Source organism: Pituophis catenifer, unplaced genomic scaffold, assembly GCF_029215685.1.
Source record: "Pituophis catenifer annectens isolate HBS135680 unplaced genomic scaffold, rPitCat1.0.hap2 SCAF_11, whole genome shotgun sequence".
In the NCBI taxonomy this organism is placed as follows: Eukaryota; Metazoa; Chordata; class Lepidosauria; order Squamata; family Colubridae; genus Pituophis; species Pituophis catenifer.
Genome location: NW_027256891.1, coordinates 6,221,237 through 6,245,303, shown reverse-complemented (window position 1 = coordinate 6,245,303; position 24,067 = coordinate 6,221,237). Strand labels below are relative to the sequence as shown.

Below are 24,067 nucleotides of genomic sequence, written 5' to 3'. Positions count from 1 at the left end.
GAAATTTTGGCCTCAGTTGTGGCTCAGTCATAAGTTGAGGACTGCCTGTAATGATGAAAACCTATTGCTATTGTGGAAAGTAAATATAATTCATCTCCTTCTGCCACTCACAGCTTGCAAATATTCTGCCCAACCTTTTTGCCATTCTCCAATCTGTCTCTTTCGCTCTTCCAAAGCCTTAGCAACTGGATTCTGAAACCATTCCGTTTATTTTCTCAAATTAAGTCATCCCCGGAGAGAACACACCTACTCCAAACATACAGCTTGAAACTGATTCAATTTTTGCTTAACCCACAACAGAAACCAAGCAGCATCACTAACTTGAGTTTAATGGCGCTTTCCCCATCATTCTGGAGATGGTTATTCGCACAGCAGTTAATCATTGAGTGACACAGAAAGCTTTTCTCTGTCCATCAATGTCAAAAATTCTGTAATGGTTTGGTCTGTCAAGTTAATAGAAACCCTTAATAACAGGTTTTTTTTTTTTTTAATTTTCCAGGGGATCTGACTATTCTTAGATTTTGCAGTGTCCTAGGTGATAGATTGTACCATTCTTGAGTGGCACAGTTTGACCATGCTAGCTGTGGAGTATGGAACCTGTAATCTGATGTTGGGAAAGGATTATATTACACTGAGCAGCCAACACGTGCATTGCAGGGTATTGCCATGTTTGGAAAAGGGGGTGAACTACTACCACAATCAAACCCCAACCCTACTGAACCATTGCATGGATTCCTTTATGTGATCTATTCAATCACAACCTTCCCCCAATTTTATTACATAAAATAAAGATCCCAGTTTTTCCTCAGGGAGCATTTCTTGGGTTCAGCTTCCCCAAGTGAAAAATCCAAATTACTGCATTCTGTGACTAAACATTTACTTCTTTATCTCCCTTTTACCAGGATAACAACCATAGCACCGTTGCTGGAACCCCAAATCTAATAAGAAAACAATTGCATGAGTGTCTGTAAATAATAAATCCATTCTGAGAGCAAATCAGCTAGAACCTATTCCAGTTTCCTTGTGCTTGGTGGCAACTATGGAATACATTCTAGCTGATTTGCTCTCAGTATGGATTTATTATTTACAGACACTCATGCAATTATTTTCTTATTAGATCTAAAGGACTATTCTTTCAGTTACACTAGTGTTACCCAATTTTGGCAATGTCTATGGAGCTTCTCAATCATCCAGCTCATGGTTGTGCCAAAGGTTCTTTTTTCCAAAAGGCAACTGGACTTTTTTGGTTTTTCTTTGAAAATATTTTGCTTCTCACTCAAGAAGCTTCTTCAGTTCTGACTGGGGGGAATGAAAGGATTTATATTCTTTGCAATCATCTGTTAGCACTCTGAGGTTGGTGGAGATGACTGCAAAGAATATAAATCCTTTCATTCCCCACCAGTCAGTTAGAACTGAAGAAGTTTCTTGGATGAGAAGCAAAATGTTTTCAAAGAAAAACCAAAAAAGTCCACTTGCCTTTTGGAGAAAAGGACGTTTAGGTGAATCTTGATAATTTTAAGATGTGTGGACTTCAACTCCCAGAAGTTCCCAGCTACTCATGAATTCTGAGAGTTAAGATCTATGTCTTAATTTAGATGTCTTAATTTAGCCCAAGATTGAGAGACACTGTGCTCATTTGAGTTGCAAAAGCAAAGGAGGTCGGCATGCTAATTTTTTTTTCTCTCTCCTTCGCCTCTGCTTGGGAAAAGCTTCTTCCCTTCCTGCAACGACCTGCACAACTGCAAAATGAAACAGGACAGATGCAAAATTAAAAAAAGAAAGAAAGAAAGAAATAGTTGCCGGAAGACAACTGGCAGGAGCTACGCGCTTTGCATGGCGGGACATGTAGTCCCGACTGCCCGCGGGAGCCTGGAGGGCTACAGTGGCTGGAACTGCAAGTCCCGAGAGGTTTTGCTCTCCGCAGCTGCAGTCCGAGCCCAGGAGCCCGACGCGGGCGGTGCATCGAGGTCCATTGTCTTGGCATCTCCCCCTTCCCTCCTTCTTCGCTTTTCCCCGCCGGGGTTTTGCATCTTCCTCGCGAGGGGCTCGCATTGTGAGTGCAGCAGAATGGGTGATGAGCAGGAGATCATGTGCAAACTCGAAAGCATCAAAGAGATCAGGTAAGGGGGTGCAGAGAGGGGGTTGCATAAAGATGCATCGCTTCGCCCCCTCCCCTTTGGTCCCATTTTCACAGGGGCGTGTTTATGCAAGGGAAAGGACCGCGGGGGGTGGGGGTGGGGGGGAGAGGCTACTTCTAGCCAGCCGAGGGTCTCTTCTTCCTCCTTCCCCAGGAATACACCTGGATTTCCCATTCCCACCGTTCACACGCCGGCTGATTTTGCACAAAACATACTCAGCTGCAAATTCTCTTTTCTCGGAAGAATCCAGTTTTCGGGGGACTCGCAACCCATTGAGCGAACTGCCCCGGCTGGGTTTCATACAATCATAGGGTTGGAAGGAACCTTGAAGATCTTCCAGAGACTCGGAGCTAACGTGGTTCAAGCTAATCAAGGGGGCTGTGTCCCAAGAGGCAACTGGACTTCCTTGTTTTCTTTGAAGATGTCTTGCTTCTCATCCAAGAAGCTTCTTCCGTTCTGACTGAATGGTGGAGAATATAATATAATTTCCATTCGGTCAGAACAAAAGAAGCTTCTTGGATGAGAAGCGAAATGTCTTCAAGCCAAACAAGAAAATCCAGTTGCCTTTTAGAAAAAGCAACTTTGGGACAACCATGACCTGGATGACTGAGAATCTCCATAGACAAGGGGGGCTGTTTGTGAACAGAGCAGGGAAGGTGCTGAGCTTAATGCCCCTGGCAAAGAGCTGCTGGGAAAAACAGGCAGGGAACAGATCCATTCCAAAGTTGTCAAAGAACACGTTGGAGTTGTGGAAGGAGGCTTTGGGTCATTTGAAGCTTGATAAGGAATTTGTACAGGTAGTCCTCCACATACGACCTCAATGGAGCCCAAAATTTCTATTGCTAAGAGAGACATTTGTTAAGTGAGTTTTGCCCCGTTTTATGACCTTTCCTGCCACAATTGTTAAGGGAATCACTAAAGTTGTGAAATTAGTAACACAGTTGTTAAGTGAATCTGGTTTCCCCATTGGCTTTATTTATCAAAAGGACGCAAAAAGTGATCACATGACCGCAGGACACTGCAACGATCATAAATATGAATCAGTTCCCAAGTGTCAGAATTTTGATAACGTAACCATGGGGATGCTGCAATGGTCGTAAATGTAAAAGATTGTCATATGTCATTTTTCTTCAGCACCAATGTAACTTGAAGCAGTCACTAAACGGATTGTTGTAAGTAGAGGACTACCTGTATTGTTGTGGTTTGGCCCTCCATTTGTGACTGAAGTTTGTAGGCATGGATCTTGGGGTAATCAGTTTCCAAAGGGAAAGAGAACCTCTTAATGCATGGATGGACAAGATGTGAGTTTAGTCATTTACTATGTCCAATTACAGGTTGTCCTTGACTTACAACAGCTCATTTAGTGACCGTTCAAAGTTACAATGGCACTGCAAAGTGTGACTTATGACAATTTTTCACACTTACAACCATTGTAGCATCCCCATAATCATATGATCAAAATTTGAATGCTTGGCAACTGATTCATATTTATGATGGCTGCTGTGTCCCCGGGTTATGTGATCATCTGTTGTGACCGTCTGACAAGCAAAGTCAATGGGGAAGCCAGATTCACTTAAAAGCGATGTTAATAATTTAACAACTGCAGTGATTCACTTATAATAAAGAAAGGTAAGAAAGGTCATAAAATGGGGTATAACTTGCTTAACAGAGAGTTTTGCTAAGCAAAACTGTTGCTAAATGAACTTACTCCATTTTATGAGTAAAATGGAAAATCCAGTTTTCTAAAATAAAGGCAGATATTAAAAAGGAGCAAATCCAGGGGTGAAATTTGACCGGTTCGGACTGGATTGCGCATACTGGTAGCAACATTTTTTTAAACAAGTTTTATTAAATTTTTCTTTTACATATTACATATTTTATGAAAAGAGTATTGACCAGATCACATCTTATACAACTTATAACATAGTTATATATTGATTTTTATGATCTATTCCAATCTTCTTTTTTGTTTTTTCCAAATACAATTTACATATTTCAATTTCTGCCATGATATTCTTTTTCCCTACTTTTTTATCTTATCTTAATCTCTTCTTAATACATAGTATATAAAAAAGATCACCATCCGCCCTTCAAATCCTAATTTCTTAGCATTACTTCAATTAATTATTTCTCCATTTATAAAGTATATTTCTCAAAATCTCCATCACATTTTTAGCTATAAACAATGTACTTCATCTTATTCAATTTTTACTTTGAAACCCTATAACTTAATTGACTTTCCACATCTTATCTTAATCTCTTCTAATTACATAATAAATATCACTATCTGCCCTTAATTCCTAATTTCTTCTTAATAGCATCAATTAATTATTTTATTTCATCATTTATAACATATTATTTCAAAATCCCATTACACTTTTTACATTTCAATTTTATCTCTTGATTTCAGTTGTTTTCATAATTGAACCAAATTACCACTTCATATTTCATCTGCTGTTCATTTTATAATACACAATATACATCATCATATTTACTTTTTACATTCACAATTATTAATGTTAATACAGTTCCCTTAGCTCTGCTAATATATACCTTATTTCCCTTCCTCCTTTCCACTATTCTTCCCCTTTTAACCATTTTCTCTTGGTTTCTCCAGAATTCCATTTCTTAATAATTTTCTCCCTTCTTCCCATTCTCTTGTCTTCTTCTTTTTCTTTTTTTTTCTTTTTATATTTATTATATCTTTTCTCCTGAATGCTTTCTCTAATTTTTGAGTCTATTACTCACCTAATTCGCCCCCAGCTTTTACCTAATCTTTTCCCATTTCCTTCTCTTCCTTTTGATTGATTCTTTTTTGGAAAATATTCCCCCATCCATTCTTTTTTTGCCACTGTAAATCCCAGTGTAATCATTTAACTTTTTACCATCAATTCCTTTAATTTATTTTCTTGCTTCTCGTTTATATTCTCTTTTTCCTGTTTAATGTGTTCTAACAAAGTTTCTAACTTTTTATTGCCCTTTATTGATTCGGGCACATTTTTAAGCATCTGAATTAATTCCTCACACATCCAAGACTCCATATTGTCAATTTAAAAAAGTATTGATATTTTAACTTATATTTAATTAAGATTTAAGTCCATATAGTCTCTTTTTTATTTCCAGATAATATCCAGTACAAATGTTTGTCCAACTCAATTTAAAGCTTTATGGTTTTCCATTTCCTTTAGAAGTAGAGACCAATCAGTTTAAGTAGAAACAAATACTCCTTAAAATTTCTCACAGCTCTTGTAGTGATCAAGGTCACTTGTTATTTCTTTCAGTTTTAAAGCTGGTCATTGTAGTGCTTTCTTTCCACCAGCAGATGTCTCTCTCCAATCCACAATTCTCAAAACAACAAAATGTCCAGCTTGCAAAAGTGTTTTAAATCCACATAGAAAATACTTTCTCTCAAATTTCTTTTCCTTTTATTGTTTTTAATTTCTCCAAGTTCAGTTTTAAATCCAATTGTAAAATTTCCTTTCTTGGGCTTTAATATTTTAACCTCCTCTTTGTTCTTCCTTCAGATTTCAAAACTGTCAAAATTATTTCAAATCTTCATTGAAAAGTACTTTCCCTCGGGTTTCTTTTCCTTGTATTAGTTTTAATTTCTCCAAATCCAATTTTAAATCCAAATATAAAATTTTCTTTTCTGGGCTTTAGTACTTTAACTTCCCCTTTCTTCTTCTCCCTCCATTAAAATTCCCAAGTGCCAATTAGCCACTGGTTTCCTCATCAGGACACCTTTTAAAGTTTTTTTTAAAAGTTTTTTTTGTCTTCAAACTTTTTAAACAGAGGGCCAACTCATGGTCCCTCAGATTGTTGGGGGGCGGACCGGATGGGGTGGGCATGGCTAGGTGGTCATGTGAAGGGGGCATGGCCAATTTAGCAGTCCATTAAACAATACATAGCAGCCCCCTTTTCTATTCTTTTTAATACTGCATGAAGTTTTTGCTCTAGGTTTTTTTTTTATCAGGAGGGAGAGGTTGGCAATGCCTGGGGAAGGAAAGGCATGCTTTCCATAGGTCCCATGGCTATATTTAAAGGACCAGCTAATGTCATTGTTGTTGGGAGATTCATTGGTGAGGTGATAGTAACTGGATGTGTGATGTTCACTGGAGCAGTAACTGGAGTTGGTAAATTGACAGGTGTGGTGAGTGTCATGGAGAAGTCATGAACAAAGGGCTGGTTATGGTAACAGGGTGGCCTAAGCTCTTTGGGCTGGAGATGTTAACCGCGCTCAAAACATTGGCTGGACTTCTCATATTCATTGTAGCAGCCACAATGCAAGGAGCTGATCCTTCGGTACTCCCCACCCCCTTTGCAATTGTCAGCCACTGCACCGCTTCTCCGGGGAAGCAGCCACGTCTTGAGTGCATTCTTTTGCAGCAGGGGGGATGGCATGCCCCTTTGCAGGTCCCAAGCTTGTCCTATCCCCCCCCCCAGGCTGATACACCCTGCCCTGCCTCACCCACCACCAGGTAGTTGTTGAGTGGCCGCCAGGGTGGCCAGGCCCATCATGCCAGTGGCGCCGAAGATGGTGATTTTATTGCAGGCTGCGGCAGCTGGGCCTCCGGTCGCGTGGCTTCCCTTCATGCCATCACCATTACCTCCTCATCACTCCAGCCCAGGGCCAAAGCAAGCCCTTCTACCTGGAGCTCTGCCCAGGGACGCAGGGCTAGCGGAAAGTGGCACTTTGCTGCCTCCGATCCCCCAGCAGACAGAGCGCCCATGAGCTGCAGCTGAGGCCAGTCACTCAGGGTTGCAGCAGAATGAGCAACCAAAGCCCATCTCTTCCGCTGATGCACCTGCCTCCCCTCCCCTGGTTCTCAGGAGAGCTGCTCACTGATCCTGGATGCCTGAGGGAAGTGGCCGGGTGGCCATTTTGAAAGGGGCGGAAGTGGTTTATGTAAGCCATGGGATACAGCCTAAGCCTCCTTGGTCGGGGCGCCTCCCTGGGAATTGTTGCCCAGTTCAGCCCGGGTGTTTGGAAATACAGGACAGTGCAGAAAGGAGAAAGGGAGAGGAGGAGGAAGAGAAGGGGCTTTACCCAGGGTCAGCCGGCAGATAAAAGCTGCAAGGCTCTGCTGTAGTTCTTTCAGGCGAGCCGTCCCCGCGCGGCTCTCCAATCCCTGCCCAAACTGGCCAGGAAGTGGCATGTCATCTTGTACCTGTCCTTGGCCTCCTGCTGCCGGCTTCTTGATGCGAGCAGAGGCTCCTGGTTGGAGCAAGGGGAGCCACAGTGCTGGGCTCCCGCTGCTGCGAGTGCCAAGGCATAGCTAGAATTGGAAAAAAAGGCTGCGCAGCTGTGGCGGAAAGAACCGGAGCAACACCTAGCAGCTTGGACAAGAAGGCACGAGAGAGGTGGCAGCTGCTCTCGCTGGTAACTGAGCCCACCACGCCAGTTGTTTTGGTTTTTTAAATAATTTTTAAAAATTTTCTTTTAATACAAGCATTCCATTTTACGTTAAACAGTGTATCCTCTGAGTATAAAATTCTTTGTGTCTTAACAATTAAACTTACCACCATATTCATTTCTTACATTCATTCTTATACTAATACTAAATAATAATGATAGTGATAAAATATCATAAACCTAACATTTCTCTTCTTTACTTATCTATTTTTACAATGCATAGCTTTCATATTTATTCACTAACCATTGATAAAATAACTCCCATATATTATAATAATCGGATTCTTCTTTTTCTTGAATTGTAAGTGTTAACCTATTCATTTCTGCACATTCTAATATTTTTTAATAAATCAATAATCAATAAATCAATTTATAGTAAAGAAGCTGTATATTTGATTATCCATGTAATAACTGCAGCTAGAATTGTATTTGCACAAAATTGGAAAAGCGAAGAGATCCCTATAGATGAAAAAGTGGTTAAGAAAAAAAAAAAAGCCCACCGTGCCAATTGGAGTGAGGTGCAAATTGGTGTTGCTCCGGTTCTTTCCGCCACAGCCGCGCAGCCTTTTCTTCCAATTCTAGTTATGCCTTGGCACTCGCAGCCGCGGGAGCCCAGCACTGCGGTTCCCCTCTTGTCTGCTCATGACAAGAAGCCGGCGGCTGGGCTGGAGGAAGCCTAGGACAGGCACAAGGTGACACACTGTTTCCAGACCAGTTCGGCCAGCAGGTGAGCAAGCAGGTGGCCCTCAGGGACAGTGGTGTATTAACCATTAAGCAGACTAAGCATGTGCTTAGGGCACCAGGCCCAAAGGGGGCACCACAAAGTTGAGAAAGAAATAAAACCCAATAAAGATTTGTAAAAAAAAAAAACAAAGGAGGGGGGCATCAAGATTTGTCAGTGCTTAGGGCACCAGTGAACCTTAATTTGCCACTGCTCAGGAAAGAGCGCTGCTCTGGGCTACACATCCCCCAGGCGCGGGCTAGATTCGGGGCCCAAGGCGGAGGGGAGGGCGAGCGTGTGGCAGGCACCCGGAGGCCCCACAGAAGCCAAGAGGCAGGCCCAAAAGGCGGCTGAGGCTCACCATTTGAAGATCCCTGCTCTAAACCATGGATGGTTTAATTGTACCTTAATGGATATACCTCATTTGTGCTGCTTTTGCACAAAATCCAAGCTACAAAATGCCAGCAATCATGAGCTGACCAGGATGTGGCTAAAACAGTCAACATGTTTGTCCCAAAGATGCCTCTTTTTCAAGAGGCAATTAGACTGTCTTGGTTTTCTTTGAAGACATTTCGCTTCTCATCCAAGAAGCTTCTTCAGTTCTGACTCCATATAAATCCTTCCATTTTCCACCATTCGGCCAGAAGTTTCTTGGATGAGGAGTGAAACATCTTCAAAGAAAACCAAGAAAATCTAGGCGCCTTTTGGAAAACAGCACCTTTGGGCCAACCATGACCTGGATGACTGAGAATCTCCATAGACAGTCAACATGATAGGTTGCAAATATGTAGAGCTTTAGTCCATCATCGCAATGACCATCCTGACACCGCAACCATACCCTACAGACCTCGTGGTTTGGAAGCTTCCATTTCTCTCTCATTGCCAGATTCTTCTGTTTGCAGTGAGGTACAATCAAATACTTTCTGGCCAGTAGTGAAATGCACCTACCTTTGCTACTGGTTTGGGAGTGTGAGCACTCGCGCCTCTTCTGCGCTCATATTCCCAAACCAGTAGCAAAGAGGGTAAAAAATGGGACATAATGACGTCCTGGTGGGTGGGGGGAGCCTCCTGCCACCGGTGCTACCGGTTCACGCGGGCCGGATAGATCCAGCCGGATTTCACCGCTGCTTCTGGCGACCCTGAAAATGTCACCCAGCTTCTCTATGTTCTCCATTTCTCCCTTCCCCCACACCTAGAAATAAAACGCTACAGATGGAAAAGATCAAAGCTCGCTTGAAAGCAGAATTTGAGGCTCTGGAATCCGAGGAGAGGCACCTGAAGGAGTACAAGCAGGAGATGGATCTCTTGCTGCAGGAAAAGATGGCCCACGTGGAGGAACTGAGACTCATCCATGCTGACATCAATGTTGTAAGTGGAGGGACAGGAAGAGATTCCAATTGAAACTTTCTGGACGCTGATACAGTCAGAGGGGACCTTATGGAGGGTTTGCATCAGTGGGCAAAGGGGAAAACGCTTGAGGATCTAAAGCCCTGTCTTGCAGCAAATGGTTGGTATTAAAGGCTAGGAGGGGGGTGCAACATGCAGGAAGCTCCCCGCAGTTCCTCAGCTCATCTGGGTTACAGCTGAATCTGCTGCCCTGAGCCGGCGTAATGGGTTGCTCCGGCTGCAATCATGGGGAAGGCCTGTCAGAGGCGAGAAAGGGCACTTTTCAGCTAGGAAGGGCAATGGAGGGAAAGCCAAGACGACCGTCACCACTTCACCATGTCCCGACCTGGATATGGGGCTGGAAAGTCCCAAAGATTTTAGCCACCTTTTCGGTGGGCATGGCTTGGGGTCATATGTGTATGTGTGTGAGTGATGTCACGTTGGCCACACCCAATCAGTTACACACACCCCCACCTAGCCACACCCACAGAACCGGTAATAAAAAAATTTAGAACCCACCACTGGACCAGTCATTAAGCTACGAGGGAGATATCTGCTCAAAGACTGGATCTCCTGCTTCTCTTCCAGATGGAGAACACAATCAAACAGTCCGAGAATGACCTGAACAAGCTCCTGGAATCAACACGCCGTCTCCATGAGGAATACAAGCCTCTCAAAGAACATGTGGATGCTCTGAGAATGACTTTGGGTTTGCAAAGGTTGCCTGATTTGTGCGAAGAGGAAGAAAAACTCTCTCTTGAGTAAGTTGAGGAGCCACTTACCTTAATGTTCTAAAGTCCATTTCTGGGTCTGGTAGAAGTAAGGAAGGGAAAGTGAAGAGGTCCATGGATGCATTAAATAGTATATTGGGAGTACCAATAAACTATTGGTACTATTGGAGCCAGGAAACAGCCTGTTTCCCTACTTCTGGTGGGCCCAGAAGGCCCAAAAATCAGCTGGTCGGTGCATGCATGCGCGGAGCTGAGCTGGTGTGCCCACTCATATGGCTATGCATGCCACCTGTGGCACGCATGCCGTAGGTTCGCCATCACGGCCTTAAAGGAATCTTTGAGGGCCGAACACCAAGAGGCACGGATTTCCTCCGCCTTCTGCGTTCCCACCCTGCGTTGAAGTGAACCAAACAGGCCGGGGTTTTCCTCCCCGCTGAGAAGCCCCGCCAAGCTGGCTTGCAAACTCCGCTGAGCATGGCTCCAAACATTCAGCTCGCGCATCTCTCCCAGCCGAAGCACCACGTTTGTTTGCTTGCTGGTCGCCTTTGAGGAGGGAGCTGCACTCAGGCAGCCTGGGCCCCTGCCGAGGGGGAGAGGAAAGGAGGGGTGTGTGTCTCCCAAACAGGATTCAGGTTGGGGTTGCCTTATTTTGTGTGGATCTCTAACACTTGGCTTTGCCTGTCAGCCTCCATTCCCCCTCCACAGCCCAAGTTGTTGGATTCACACAACACGTGAAGCTGGGCAGGAGAGCACGGATGGATGGATGGAAGGATGGATGGGACAGAGAGATGGGGGAGGGAAAGAGAGAGGGAAGGAAAGAGCGGGGGAAAGAGAGGAGGGAAAGAGAAATGATATTACAAAAGTTTTTTTTTATTGTTCCTAAATGTAATATTTCAAAAGCAGATAAAAAATGAAGGGGCATAAAAGTGCATTTATCACGTTTTTCTTAGAACAATTATCTGAACTCTGCCTTGTTTATCATTACTTTAGGTAGTAAATCCTCATTATTCAAATTAAATTGCTGTGTTGGCACTTTGCGATAAATAAGTGTGTTTTGGGTTGCAGTTTGGGCACTCGGTCTCTAAAAGGTTCGCCATCACTGTTCTAGAGATAGCTTATTCCATTTGCTCTCCAAAAATAGAAGTGAAATGAAAGAGCTGGTTGGTTTCTAAATCTTTCAGCCCTAATTGATTTTTATTTATTTTTTTGGCTTTATGATCTGTCTAGTTACTTTGAAAAGCAGAAAGCCGAATGGCAGACAGAGCCACAGGAACCTCCAATCCCAGAATCGTTGGCTGCAGCGGCTGCAGCAGCTCAACAGCTGCAGGTGGCCCGGAAACAGGATACGAGACAGACGGCCACTTTCAGACAACAGCCACCTCCTATGAAGGTAAGTAGGCACAAACTCAGTGTTAAAAATTGTTGTATATAGATCACTGTTTTTCAACCTTGGCCACTTGAGGATGTGTGGACTTCAGCTCCCAGAATTCTCCGGCCATCATGGTTGGCTGGGGAATTCTGGGAGTTGAAGTCCATACTTCTTCGAGTAACCCAGATTGAAAAACACCAATATAGATGATTCAGTTGTAAAATTAGACATGAGGTTTCCTTTTTCCCATGAACCCCCAGATTGAGACTGCAACCAGCCATTTCAACTAGAGCAACCTTTTATTTTCCTTGAACTTCAGGTTCTTAGACAATCAGGTCTGATTGTCTGGAGCATCAGACAATGAGTTTCTCCCTCTTGAATCATGAATGTTCTGTGTTTCTTTTCTCTGTGATCTTGGATTTTTCACGGGGTCATATTTTTACTAATACTCATACCTCTGAATTCAGGAACCATGATATAGGAACATTTTTCATAGGTAGATTGTGGGGAGAAGTAGTCCAGGGAAGGGAAGGGAGGGAAGGGAAGAGGAAGGGAAGGGAAGGGAAGGGATCAAAAGACAGAAGGCAAGCCAGTTGCCATCTTATCTTATAAAAAGTAACTCAGTCCAGTTGGTGAACAACTAGGAAGAAATATTTCAGATCATGTAAAGAAATTCCACTTAAATGAATATGGTCTGAACCCAAACAATTATGCTCCTATGCATGGAGCAAACCCCACCCTCACTAGCACTGATGATGTTACCTAGTTGGGTAATAAAACTTCTACAACCAATCAACCAGACTCAGAGAACACCAAGACTACATAGCTAAAGTTTCCTAATCAACTAGTTCTCTAATTTTGTTGTTGTTGTTAGTTGCGAAGGAGTGTCCAACCCATCGTGACCCCATGGACAACGTTCCTCCAGGCTTTCCTGTCCTCTACCATCCTCTGGAGTCCATTTTTTTTAAAATTAGATTTATATGCCGCCCTTCTCCGGAGACTCAGGGCGGCTTACAATGCGTTAAGCAATAGCCTTCATACTTTTGTATGTTTATACAAAGTCAGCTTATTGCCCCCACAATCTGGGTCCTCATTTCACCTACCTTTGAAAGGATGGAAGGCTGAGTCAACTTTGAGCCTGGTGAGATTTGAACTTGCAGTAATTGCAAGCAGCAGATGTTAATAACAGTGTTTTAGTCCACTGTACTGCAGGCTCTTCTTCTCCAGTGAGTCCTTCTCATTAGGTGGCCAAAGTATTTGAGTTTCATCTTCAGGATCTGGCCTTCTAAAGAACAGTCAGGGTTGATCTCCTCTAGGAATGACTGGTTTGATCGCTTAGTTCAAAGGCCTCAATTCTTTGGTGCTCAGCCTTTCTTATGGTCCAACATTCACAGCCATACATTGCAACTGGGAACACCATAGCCTTGACTATACACACTTTTGTTGGCAGGGTGATGTCTCTGCTTTTTAGTATGCTGTCTAGATTTGCCATAGCTTTCTTCCCAAGGAGCAAACATCTTTTAATTTCTTGGCTGCAGTCCCCATCTGTGGTGATCTTCGAGCCCAGGAAAATAAAATCTGTCACTACCTCCATTTCTTCCCCATTTATTTGCCACAAATTCAGAGGGCTGGATGCTATGATCTTAGTTTTCTTAATGTTGAGTTTCAAGCCAACTTTTGCACTCTCCTTCTTCATCTGCATTAAGAGGCTCTTTAATACCTCTTCACTTTCTGCCATTAGAGTGGTGTCATCTGCATATATGAGGTTGTTGATATTTCTCCCGGCAATCTTAATTCCAACTTTTGATTCATCTAGCCCCGCCTTTTTCATGATGTGCTCTGCATATAAGTTAAATAGGCAGGGCGACAGTATACAGCCTTGCCGGACTCCTTTCCCAATTTTGAACCAATCGGTGGATCCATGTCCAGTTCTCACTGTTGCTTCTTGGCCTGCATATAGGTTTCTCAAGAGACAAATAAGATGGTCTGATACTCCCATCTCTTTAAGAACTTGCCACAATTTGTTGTGATCCACACAATCAAAGGCTTAACATAGTCAATGAAGCAGAAGTAGATGTTTTTCTGGAACTCCCTAACTTTCTCCATGATCCAGCATATCTTGGCAATTTGATCTCTAGTTCCTCTACCTCTTTGAAATCCTGCCTGAACTTCTGATAGTTTTCCAGCTAGGAACTCGAGACTCCAGGCATGGATATCATTCTGTCTTCTGGCTCTATGGACTGAGTTCAATCTTAAAGAGACACCCTCCTTTGCACACACTCCCAGATTCAACTCAGTCCTGAGCTCAGTTGGAAGGATTTAGAGTTCTCTCTAGTTTAAATTTAGTTTAAACTTAAGGGATAATGTTTCTGATTTATATATTTTTTGTTTTGGTTTTTCTTTTCCTTTGTGTGTGTAACTTGAGTTTTAAAGAGTTTTTCAGAGTCACGGCAGTGCGATTTGGTGGCAGCGACTATCGGGTGCACGTGCTGAAGAAAGATCGTTGTGGGAGGGGGGTTCCTTGGCTGAGGAGCCCTTGCTGCATCCATGCCCAGCCTTAAATTTATTTTTGTTGCCTAGGTTTGAAGAGTGCTAGGCTGGGGGATCTCAGCTGTTTGGCGGCTAGAAGAAACGGCCGCCATTTTGTGAAGTGCCGAGCTGCGTGTGGGCTCTGATCAGGCAGTGGACGTCGGGATTCAGCTATTACTGCCTTGTGCCCTTACCACCTACCCTCCAAGGCTGTAAGGAGGGGGGTGGAAGCACCGTTTAGAGGACTTTGGGCATTTTGGTGCCAAAGAAGGCTGAGGAGGCCGCCGGATGCGGCGGCCATTTTGTTTTCCCCTATTTTTAAAGGCACGGAGCAGCAGCTGCCATAGGGTTCAGGTTCTCGGCCCTCTAGTGCATCTTAAGCCCTCAGGGACGCACAAAGGAGTCCGGACCCGGGTTCTATTCCCCTGAGGTGAAGAGGAGGCCTGGTCACAGTTTGCTGACCAGGGAGGGGAGGGCCATAGTGCAGTGGTGTGTAGTCTGCACAGGTCTTTTTCCCCCTCTTTTGAACTGGAGAACTAGACTGATTTCTTACTTCAGCTCCACTTCTAATCTACGTATTTTGCCTCAAAGGATTGTTTTTCATCAGATCAAGTGAGGCTGTTTCATCTATTCTGCAGTTGAGGATTATTCCTTGTAATACTGGTGGAATAGAGATTTAAGGTGTTTTTCTGGACACAGTATGGAGAGCAGTGGAGAGTCTCACAGAAGATCTACCTGCAGCACTAATAGTGGCCATGGGTCTAAGTCTGGCAGTCAGAGTGCAGCAGCAAAGATCAAGGCCAAGACTATGGCTCTCACGCGCCCATCAAGAGCGCAGGAAAGGGCAGAGAAGAGTTTATATGATGCTTTAGAACAGCAACTGGCAAAGAGTCAAAAGGCAGCAGCAAAGCGTAGACATTTAGATAGTCCACAGCCTGCTCAAGATTCTGATTTAGCAGAACCAGGGCCTTCTACCAGTTTGTTAGTGTCTAGAGAATTATCTCCTCCACCTTTGGAAAGAGAGCAGGTAGGGGAACAGGAACAGAGTCTATCTTCTTCACCTGCGGTGCCACCTCAACCAGAGGGTCAGGCCGCTGGACAGGAAGTTGAGATGCCTGCGATTGTGCAGCAATGGATTGCTGAGGCAGTGCAGCGGGGCTTTGCAGCTGGTCCTAAAGATCACAGCGAAAGAATGTGGAGGTGGTTAAGCCACAGAGTTCTGTTGAACAGAGACCAGCTAGGTCACAGCCAAAATGGGAATCTGAGGTTTCCTCTTCAGAGTCAGGGAGCTCATTAGCAGGTGTTTCTGAGCAGTGGGATCAGGAATTTTCTGAGGAAGAAGGTCTCTTACCGGAACAGCCTGTATTCAAGGGGTTGTTTCGACCACATCTTTTTAAGGCTTTGCTCATGAAGGCTAAGGTCACCACAAAGCAGAGTACTTCGGAAGAGACAGGGGTTAGATCAGAACAGGATCCAGCAGATTTACTGTTTTCAGAACCAGTTGCAGAAACTGATATTATACCAGCTCCCCAGATGTTTCTAGATATGATTAAAAAACAGTAGGATTCACCAGGAACTCATACCAGCTCCTCTTCTTATGAAAGGAGATTTTATAACACCACACCTGTTCTCACGGAGCTCCTGCATATCCCAGATGTGGATGAATCGGTGCTAGCATTGTCCTCTTCCTCAGCTACCTTAGCCGAACCAGAAGAGGTGCTAAAACTGGATGACCGTAAGTTAGAGCAGGCTCTTAAGAGGGCTCACCAGGTGGCGGCCTGGGGAATCAAAGTAGCCACGGCAGCGTCCTTCTTCACCAGGGCATCGCTGTTGTGGCTTAAACAGATGCAGAACAGGGTACCAGTTTCAGATCTCAGAGCTCATCAGAATTTCAAGATAGTGGCAGCAGCGGAGTATACAGCTGATGCCACTCTACATTCAGCAAAATTTGGAGCGTGAGCCATTGCTTCTACGGTGGTGGCTAGGAAACTCTTATGGTTAAAAACTTGGCAGGCAGATTCCAAGTGTAGATGGCGCTTGGCCTCTGTTCCTTTTAAAGGGTCCAAGTTATTTGGGTCAGCTTTAGATCCCCTTTTATCTGAACCAAAGGACAGGAAGAAGGTTCTTCCAGCTTTATCACGAAAGGCGGACACCCGATCTACTTCACAGGATCGGAGGTCTTATTTTCATCCATATGGGGGAGCAGGTTTCTATAAAGGTCAGAGACGGCTTTACCAAGGCCAGGGCATTCAAGCAGGGCAGTTCCATCAGTCGGGGATGGGACAATCAGATAGGAACAGAGCAGGTCAGCCCAAGCGTTCCTTTCATGGAGGGAATTCGCGTTCCTTTCACAGATCCCGTTGACTGGAGGCTCGAAGCTCCCATTGGTGGCCGGCTGGGCCTTTTTGCAGACCAGTGGGAGAAATCCATCACAGATGCATGGGTAAGGGAGACCATCACTTCAGGTCTAGCTCATTTCTTGCGGTTCCCCCAAGAGTTTTTGTCTGTTGCCCAAAGTCAAGAGATGTAACAAAGAGAAGGTGTATGGAAACAGCCATTCAGCATCTGATAGACATAGCAGCAGTGGAGCCCGTCCCCTTATCAGAACAGGGGAAGGGTTATTACTCAATGCTGTTTGTCATACAAAAACCCTCGGGGGAATTTCGACCAATTCTAAACCTGAAGGGCCTAAACAAGTTCTTGAGGTATCGGAGGTTCAAGATGCACTCCCTCTGGTCAATTTTGGCAAATGTTCGGAGCGGGGACTTCTTGACCTCCATCGACCTCACAGATGCATATCTGCACATTCCGATTCATCAGGAGTACAGACAGTACCTGAGGTTTTATTACGACAGCAGACACCTCCAATACCGAGCGCTTCCATTCGGCCTAGCCTCTGCTCCCAGGGTCTTCACAAAGATCCTGGCGGCATTGGGGGAGGTACTCAGGTCCAAGCCGATTCATCTCCAGGCTTACCTGGACGACATTTTGGTGCAGTCAACATCTCTAGCTCGGGCGGAGTCAGATCTGAATATCACGGTCCAATGTCTACAGGCTCACGGTTTCTCTATAAATATAGAGAAGAGCCATTTTCTCCCAACAAATCGCCTCATTCACCTAGGGGCAGTTATAGACACCATTCAGTTCCTGTCTCCAGACAGGTTGGAGGACATCAAGAGTTTGACCAAATGGGTGATGGCTGCACCCAGAGTGACTTTAGCACAGCTCTCCACCCTGTTAGGCAAGATGATTTCGTGCATAGAGATTGTGCCATGGGTGAGGTTTCACACCAGGCCTCTGCAATGGTTCATGTTACCGTTTCAGAAGTCAGGAAGGGCAACAAGGTCAGGATTCTGGGGTTGGTCAGAGCATCCCTAAGCTGGTGGATGTCCAGACGGCTGTCACAGGGATGTTACTTCCTAGAACAGGAGAGAGTCACAGTGACCACAGATGCCAGTTTAGTAGGATGGGGGGCTCATTGCCAGCATCAGATGGGGCAGGGTGTTTGGTCACGGGCGGAGGCACGGAAGTGCATCAATTGGCTAGAGCTGAGGGTGGCATGCTTGGCACTCAGGCACTTCAGTCCCTACCTCTTGAACCACCATGTACTCCTTATGTCAGACAACATTACAGTAAAAGCCCATGTAAACAGGCAGGGGGGTACACGATCCCAGACTCTCATGAAGGAGGCAGAGAGGCTCTGTCATTGGGTGAAGCAAAATTTGAGGTCCATCAAAACGGAACATTTGGCCGGACAGGACAACACGTGGGTGGATTGGCTAAGCAGGAAGGCCTTAGATCAGTCGGAATGGGGGCTGGACCCGACATTATTCCAGGAGATTGTGAAACGTTTCGGTCAGCCGACTATCAACCTCTTCACCTCATAGACGAATGCCCAGCTACCCCGGTTTTTCGCTTGATTCCCGTGTCAGGGAGCGGAAGGAGTAGGCGCCCTTCATTGCCCTTGGCCCGAGGGCCTATTATATGCCTTTCCCCCTCTGACACTGTTTCCGAAGGTAATCAGTCGTATTCTTCACTTCAGGGCAGAGCTCATCCTGGTAGCTCCTCATTGGCCACGGCGACCGTGGTTTGTGGATCTGGTGAGTCTATCGGTTGCATCGCCCTGGAAGATCCCGCCCGACAGGGTCTGCCTCTCTCAGGGACCCGTTTGTCACCCAGATCCGCAATGGCTTTACTTAAGCGTGTGGAGGTTGAGCGGCGATTGCTTGAAGGGAGAAATTTCACCACAAGCGTGATAGAGACTATGCAGGCTGCCAGGCGCCCGTCGACGGCACACATTTATAACTCCACCTGGTGAACATTCTGTTTGTCATGCTCGGGGCGGAGGATTCAGGCGACCAAGCCAACAGTGCAGCAGCTTCTGGAGTTTCTGCAAACTGGGTTGGAAAAAGGGTTATCACCAGCAACCCTTCGTAGGCAAGTGGCTGCTTTAGCTTCAGTGTTATCATGTGGGAGGAGAATTTCTGTTGCTCAACATCCTGATGTAAGGATTTTCCTTGGGGGGGGGCGACTAACTTGAGACCAGCGGTGGTACACCGTTATCCCACCTGGGATCTCCAGAAGGTGTTACAGGCCTTGTCTTTTGCACCGCTTAGGCAGGTCCACCTCAGTTTCTTAACATATAAGACTCTTTTCCTTGTAGCTATTACATCGGCCAGACCCATTTCAGAGCTTGCGGCCCTCTCTGTGAGGGAAGACTTGTGTATCTTTCATGCGGATAGAGTTGTTCTATGTTTAGATCCGGCCTTCATAACCAAAATTAATTTGTGGTTCCATCGGGCACAAGAATTGGTACTTCCAGATTTTTGCCCGAATCCATCTCACTCCAGGGAAAAGCTCTGGCATAAGCTGGATGTGAGACTAGCATTAAAGATTTACATTAAGAAGACAAGGTCATTTAGGAGATCGGAGGCCTTATTTGTATCCTTCTTGCCAGCTATGATGGGGCTGAAGCTTACCAGCTCAGCAATGGGCAGATCGATCAGGGCTACCATCGCCAGAGCTTATGAAGCTCAGTCACTGCCTCGGCCCAGGGGGATAACTGCTCATTCGACTCACAGTACGGCTACCAGTGCTACCAGCCTGGGCAACTAGAGCATCAGTGGAAGAGATCTGCAGAGCGGCGACGTGGTCATCTCCCTCCCCGTTCATCCGACACTACCAGATTGATGCTTATGCCTCAGCAGAGGCTGCATTTGGACGGAGGGTTCTGCAACATGTGTTGGAGACACCCAGATTGGAGGACCAGACTTCTTCCCACCCTTGAGGACTGTTGGCTTTGGTAAGTCTCATGCCTGGAGTCTCGAGTTCTTAGCTGAAAAATGGGTGTTGGTCCTACCTGATACACCCTTTTCTGGCAGGAACGAGAAACTCCAGCCCCACCCTGATTTGGGGGTCTGGTCTTGGAGGTGTCCTTGGGGTGTCATTGCAGGTGCAGTATCCTGGAAACCTCGTGGGACATCGTTGAATCTGGGAGCATGTGCGTCTCTTTAAGATTGAACTCAGTCCATAGAGCCAGAAGACAGTGATACCCATGCCTGGAGTCTCTCATTTCTGCTGAAAAAGGGTGTATCAGGTAGGACCACCCATTCTCAATCCACATACTGCTGGAGCCTAGCTTGTAAGATTTTAACTTTACTAGCATGTGAAATGAGTGCAATGGTGTGATAGTTCGAACATTCTTTGGTATTGCCTTTCTTTGGAATTGGAATATAAACTGACCTTTTCCAATCCTGTGGCCACTTTTGAGTTTTCCAAATTTGCTGGCAAATTGAGCGTAGCACTTTTACTTCATCGTCTTTTAAGATTTTGAATAGCTCAACTGGAATACTGTCACCTCCACTAGCTTTGTTGTTGCTCAGATTTCCTAAGGCCCATTTGCATTCACATTCTAGGATGTCTGGCTTGAGGTCAGTGACCACCCATCGTGGTTATCAGGGACGTTGAGCTCATTCTTGTATAGTTCTTCTGTGTAATTTTGCCACCTCCTCTTAATCTCTTCTGCCTCTGTTAGGTCCCTGCCATTTTGTCCTTTATCATGCCCATCTTTGCATGAAACGTTCCCTTCATATCTCCAATTTTCTTGAAGAGATCTCTGGTCCTCCCTATTCTATTGTTTTCTTCTATTTTTTTGCACTGTTCATTTAAGAAGGTATTCTTATCAGAATATGCTTATCTTCTAGCTATTTCTCTGGAATTCTTCATTCAATTGGGGCTATCTTTCTGTTTCTCCCTTGCCTTTCGCTTCCCTTCTTTCATCAGCTATTTGCAAAGCTTCCTCAGACAGCCATTTTGCTTTCTTGGGTTTCTTTTTCTTTGGGATGGTTTTAGTTACTACCTGTTGTACAATGTTGTGAACCTCCATCCATAGTTCTTCAGGCACTCTGTCTATAAGATCTAATTCCTTAAATCTATTTGTCACCTCTACTCTATATTCATCTGGGATATGATTTAGTTCATATCTGGGTGGCCTAGAGCTTTTCCCTACTTCCTTCAATTTAAGCCTAAATTTTGCAACGAGAAGCTCATGATCTGAGCCACAATCAGTTCCTGGTCTTGTTTTTACTGATTGCATAGAGCTTCTCCATCTTTGGCTGCAGAGCACATAGTCAATCTGATTTCTGTATTGACCGTCTGGTGATGTCCATGTGTAGAGTCGTCTCCTGGGTTGTTGGAAAAGAGTGTTTGTCAAGAGAATAATCCACATTAATGGTTTAGTCCAGGGGTCCCCAACCTTTTGGACTTCAGGGACCACCAAGTTCATAATTTTAAATTTCGCGGACCACTAATATGAATCCAGCGCGCCGCTTGCTGAAGCACCTGGACTCCCAGTGACAGAATGGGGTCCTTCAGGCACTCTCCTCCTCTCTTTCTCTCTCACTCTCTCTCCCACTTTTTCTCTCATTCTCTTTCTCTCCCCTCTCTCTCCCCCACACTCTCTCTCTTCCTCTCTCTTTCTCTCTCTCCCACTCTTTCTCTCTCATTTTCTCTTTCTCTCTCATTCCCCCTCTTTCTTCCTCTCATTCTCTTTCTCTCTCATTCCCCCTCTCTTTCTCTCTCTCCCACTCTTTCTCTCATTCTCTTTCTCTCTTGCCCCTCTCTCTGTCTCCCCCACTCTCTCTCATTCTCTCATTGTCTCTTTCTCCCCCTCTCTTTCTCATTCTCTCTTTCTCTCTCTCTCCCACTCTTTCTCTCTTTTTCTCTCTCTCTCCCCCACTCTCTCTCTCATTCTCTTTCTCTCTCCCCCCTTCTCTCTCTCTCTCCCCTACTGTCTCTCTCATTCTCTTTCTCTCTCTCTCCCCCTCTCTTTCTCATTCTCTTTCTCTCTCCCCTCTTTCTCTCTCTCTCCCACATTCTCATTCTCCCTCTCTTTCTCCCCCTCTTTCTCTCTCTCTCCCCACTCTGTCTCTCTCATTCTCTCTTTCTCTCTCCCCCCTCTTTCTCTCACTCTCTCCCCCCTCTCATTCTTTCTTTCTCTCTCTCTCCCACTCTTTCTTTCTCATTCTCTCTTTCTCCCCCCTCTTTCTCTCTCTCTCCCCACTCTCTGTCATTCTCTCTTTCTCTCTCCCCCCCTTTCTCTCACTTTCCCCCTCCCCCAATCTCTCTCTCTCATTCTCATTCAAGGGCCGGAAGAGCATTCGTCTTAGTATATTTGCGCCAGCCGATGGCACAAGGCAGCCCTCGTTTACTGCCGCTTGGGACTCGGAGCGGTAAATGGCATCTGGTCCAGGGAGCAGCCAGATTTTGCTCTCCATTGCGGATGCCAGATCGGCTCCCTGCAAGCTCTTGTCTCTCGAGGAGCGCTCCCTGAAGCGGCGGTGGAAACTTTGGTCGGGCTCCTCGAGAGACGAGAGCTTGCAGGAGGCCGATCTGGTGTCTGCAATGGAGAGCAAAATCCAGCTTCTTCTCTCTACTGTAAGTGCGGCATCAGGATTCCACCTTGGTATATTTGCGGCGCAAGGCAGCCCTTGTTTCCTGCTGCTTGGGACTCATAGCAGTAAATGGCATCTGGTCCAGGGAGCAGCTGGATTTTGCTCTCCATTGCGGATGCCAGATCGGCCCCCTGCAAGCTCTCGTCTCTCGAGGAGCTCTTCCTGAAGTGGTGTGGGAAACTTTGGTGGGGAAACTTCGTTCCCGTAACTTCCAGCCATCACAAATGCCGTTCCTTCCCGCTTGTGACACCCCCTCCCCCACCGCCACAACAGCACCATTCATTCTGGATGGCAAGGGCTGCACTCCTTTTTCCATATTGTACCACCTGCAAAAATGCAAAAATATGAAAATTTCTCCACAGACCACCAAAATTTTGTATGATCCCAGTCTGGGTCAGTCTTCCCAAGCTGAGCATCTCTGCCATCCCACTGAAAGGATCTCTAAACTTGGTAAGTTTAAGGCTTGTGGACTTCAAGTCCTAGAATTCCTCAGCCAACTATGCTGGTGGGGAATTCTGGGACTTGGAAGTCCACAAGTTTTAAAGTTGCCAAGTTTAGAGAATCCTGTTCTAGGAATTCTGGTTCCTATAGTCCTGTTGGGAAAAACCAGTCCAGACAAGAGGGTCACAGTCTCTCCTATCTTTCCAATCCTAACAGATCAACTTTGTTCTTCTCTCTAGGCATGTCTCTCCTGCCACCAACAGATCCACCGGAACGCTCCCATCTGTCCTCTCTGCAAAGCCAAAAGCCGATCACGTAATCCAAAGAAACCCAAGAGGAAGCAAGATGAATGAAAACATCATAGAACCGTTTTGTCCAGCCACCCCCACCCCAGACCAAAAGACCTTTTCCTCTTTATGTGGTAGACCCGTCCAGATGGTCTACATTTGTAGGCGTGTGAAACCTGAGTATAACGTAAGCTTTTGTTCCGTTTAACGTGTCAGCACCCTTGTGCAGTTGGTTGAGTGATGCTGGTTTTCAGCAATTATGGGAAGAGGCTGCTTTTGGTGGAGACGTGAAGAGTAGACGGTGCTACTTTTGAACCCTGCACACCCACAGGGGCTATGCCATCCTGTTGGCAAAGGACATTTTGTGCAGAGAACACAATGGGTGGCTTGTCTCCTCTTTAACAGCATGTGCTTAAGTAGCAAATGGACCTCAACTGATCAAAGGCCCATTGTTTCCATGACCTGCTTATTTTTTTATCAGGACAGTATTTTTGTACCGAGACTCTACTTTTCCATTCAGTCTCCAATGCTCAAGAGTCTTTTCATACAGATGTCAGGATGTGTAATGTTTACTTGGTTTTGTGCTTAGGTATTACTTGGTTTTGTGCCTAGGTATAACTAAAGGAGGCGCGATAACTCAACGGTTGAAGAAGCTGAGCTTACAGCCTGGGTTCGAGACCCAAGCGCCTTGTGATGGGGTGAGCTCCCGTTCTTTACTCCAGCTCCTGCCCATCTAGAAGTTCAAAAGCCTGCAAATGCAAGTCTGAAGATAGATTCCACTTCGGTGGGAAGATAACAGTGTTTTGTGCACCTTTGGCATATAGCCATACTGGTCACATGACCAAGGAAGTGTCTGCAAACATTGCTGGTTTCCTAAGAAACAGAGATGAGCTTCGCCCCCTAGAAGCAGACACAACTGGACAGAACTACTGAAGTTCTGTTACCCAGAACTACTGAAGAACTGTGGACCACCGATTAAATTATGGCTTGCCTCCTTTTTTAGTTCCATGCTATCTATACACAGCATGAGAGCCTCCTATATACAAGAAGACCAACATTATTGCAATTTTGAAACCAGGGAAGGATCCAAACCTTCTCCA

The 24,067-nt window shown here is 45.3% G+C and overlaps 1 protein-coding gene across 1 annotated transcript; it reads left to right on the top strand.

The window, feature by feature from the left end:
* The first annotated feature begins 2,067 nt into the window (after positions 1-2,067).
* ZC4H2 (zinc finger C4H2-type containing) lies at positions 2,068-23,458 on the top strand. Its single transcript, XM_070951957.1, has 5 exons — positions 2,068-2,120; positions 9,469-9,640; positions 10,247-10,419; positions 11,617-11,779; positions 22,920-23,458. Exons 1-5 carry the CDS (start codon positions 2,068-2,070, stop codon positions 23,031-23,033), a joined length of 675 nt encoding a protein of 224 aa, XP_070808058.1. The 3' UTR covers positions 23,034-23,458.
* The last annotated feature ends 609 nt before the right edge of the window (positions 23,459-24,067 follow it).

Coding starts and splice junctions, on each gene's coding strand:
- ZC4H2 (XM_070951957.1), top strand. CDS start 2,068: ATGGGTGATGAGCAGGAGATCATGTGCAAACTCGAAAGCATCAAAGAG. Junction 9,641..10,246: donor TCCATGCTGACATCAATGTT/GTAAGTGGAGGG, acceptor CTTCTCTTCCAG/ATGGAGAACACAATCAAACA. Junction 10,420..11,616: donor GAAGAAAAACTCTCTCTTGA/GTAAGTTGAGGA, acceptor TGATCTGTCTAG/TTACTTTGAAAAGCAGAAAG.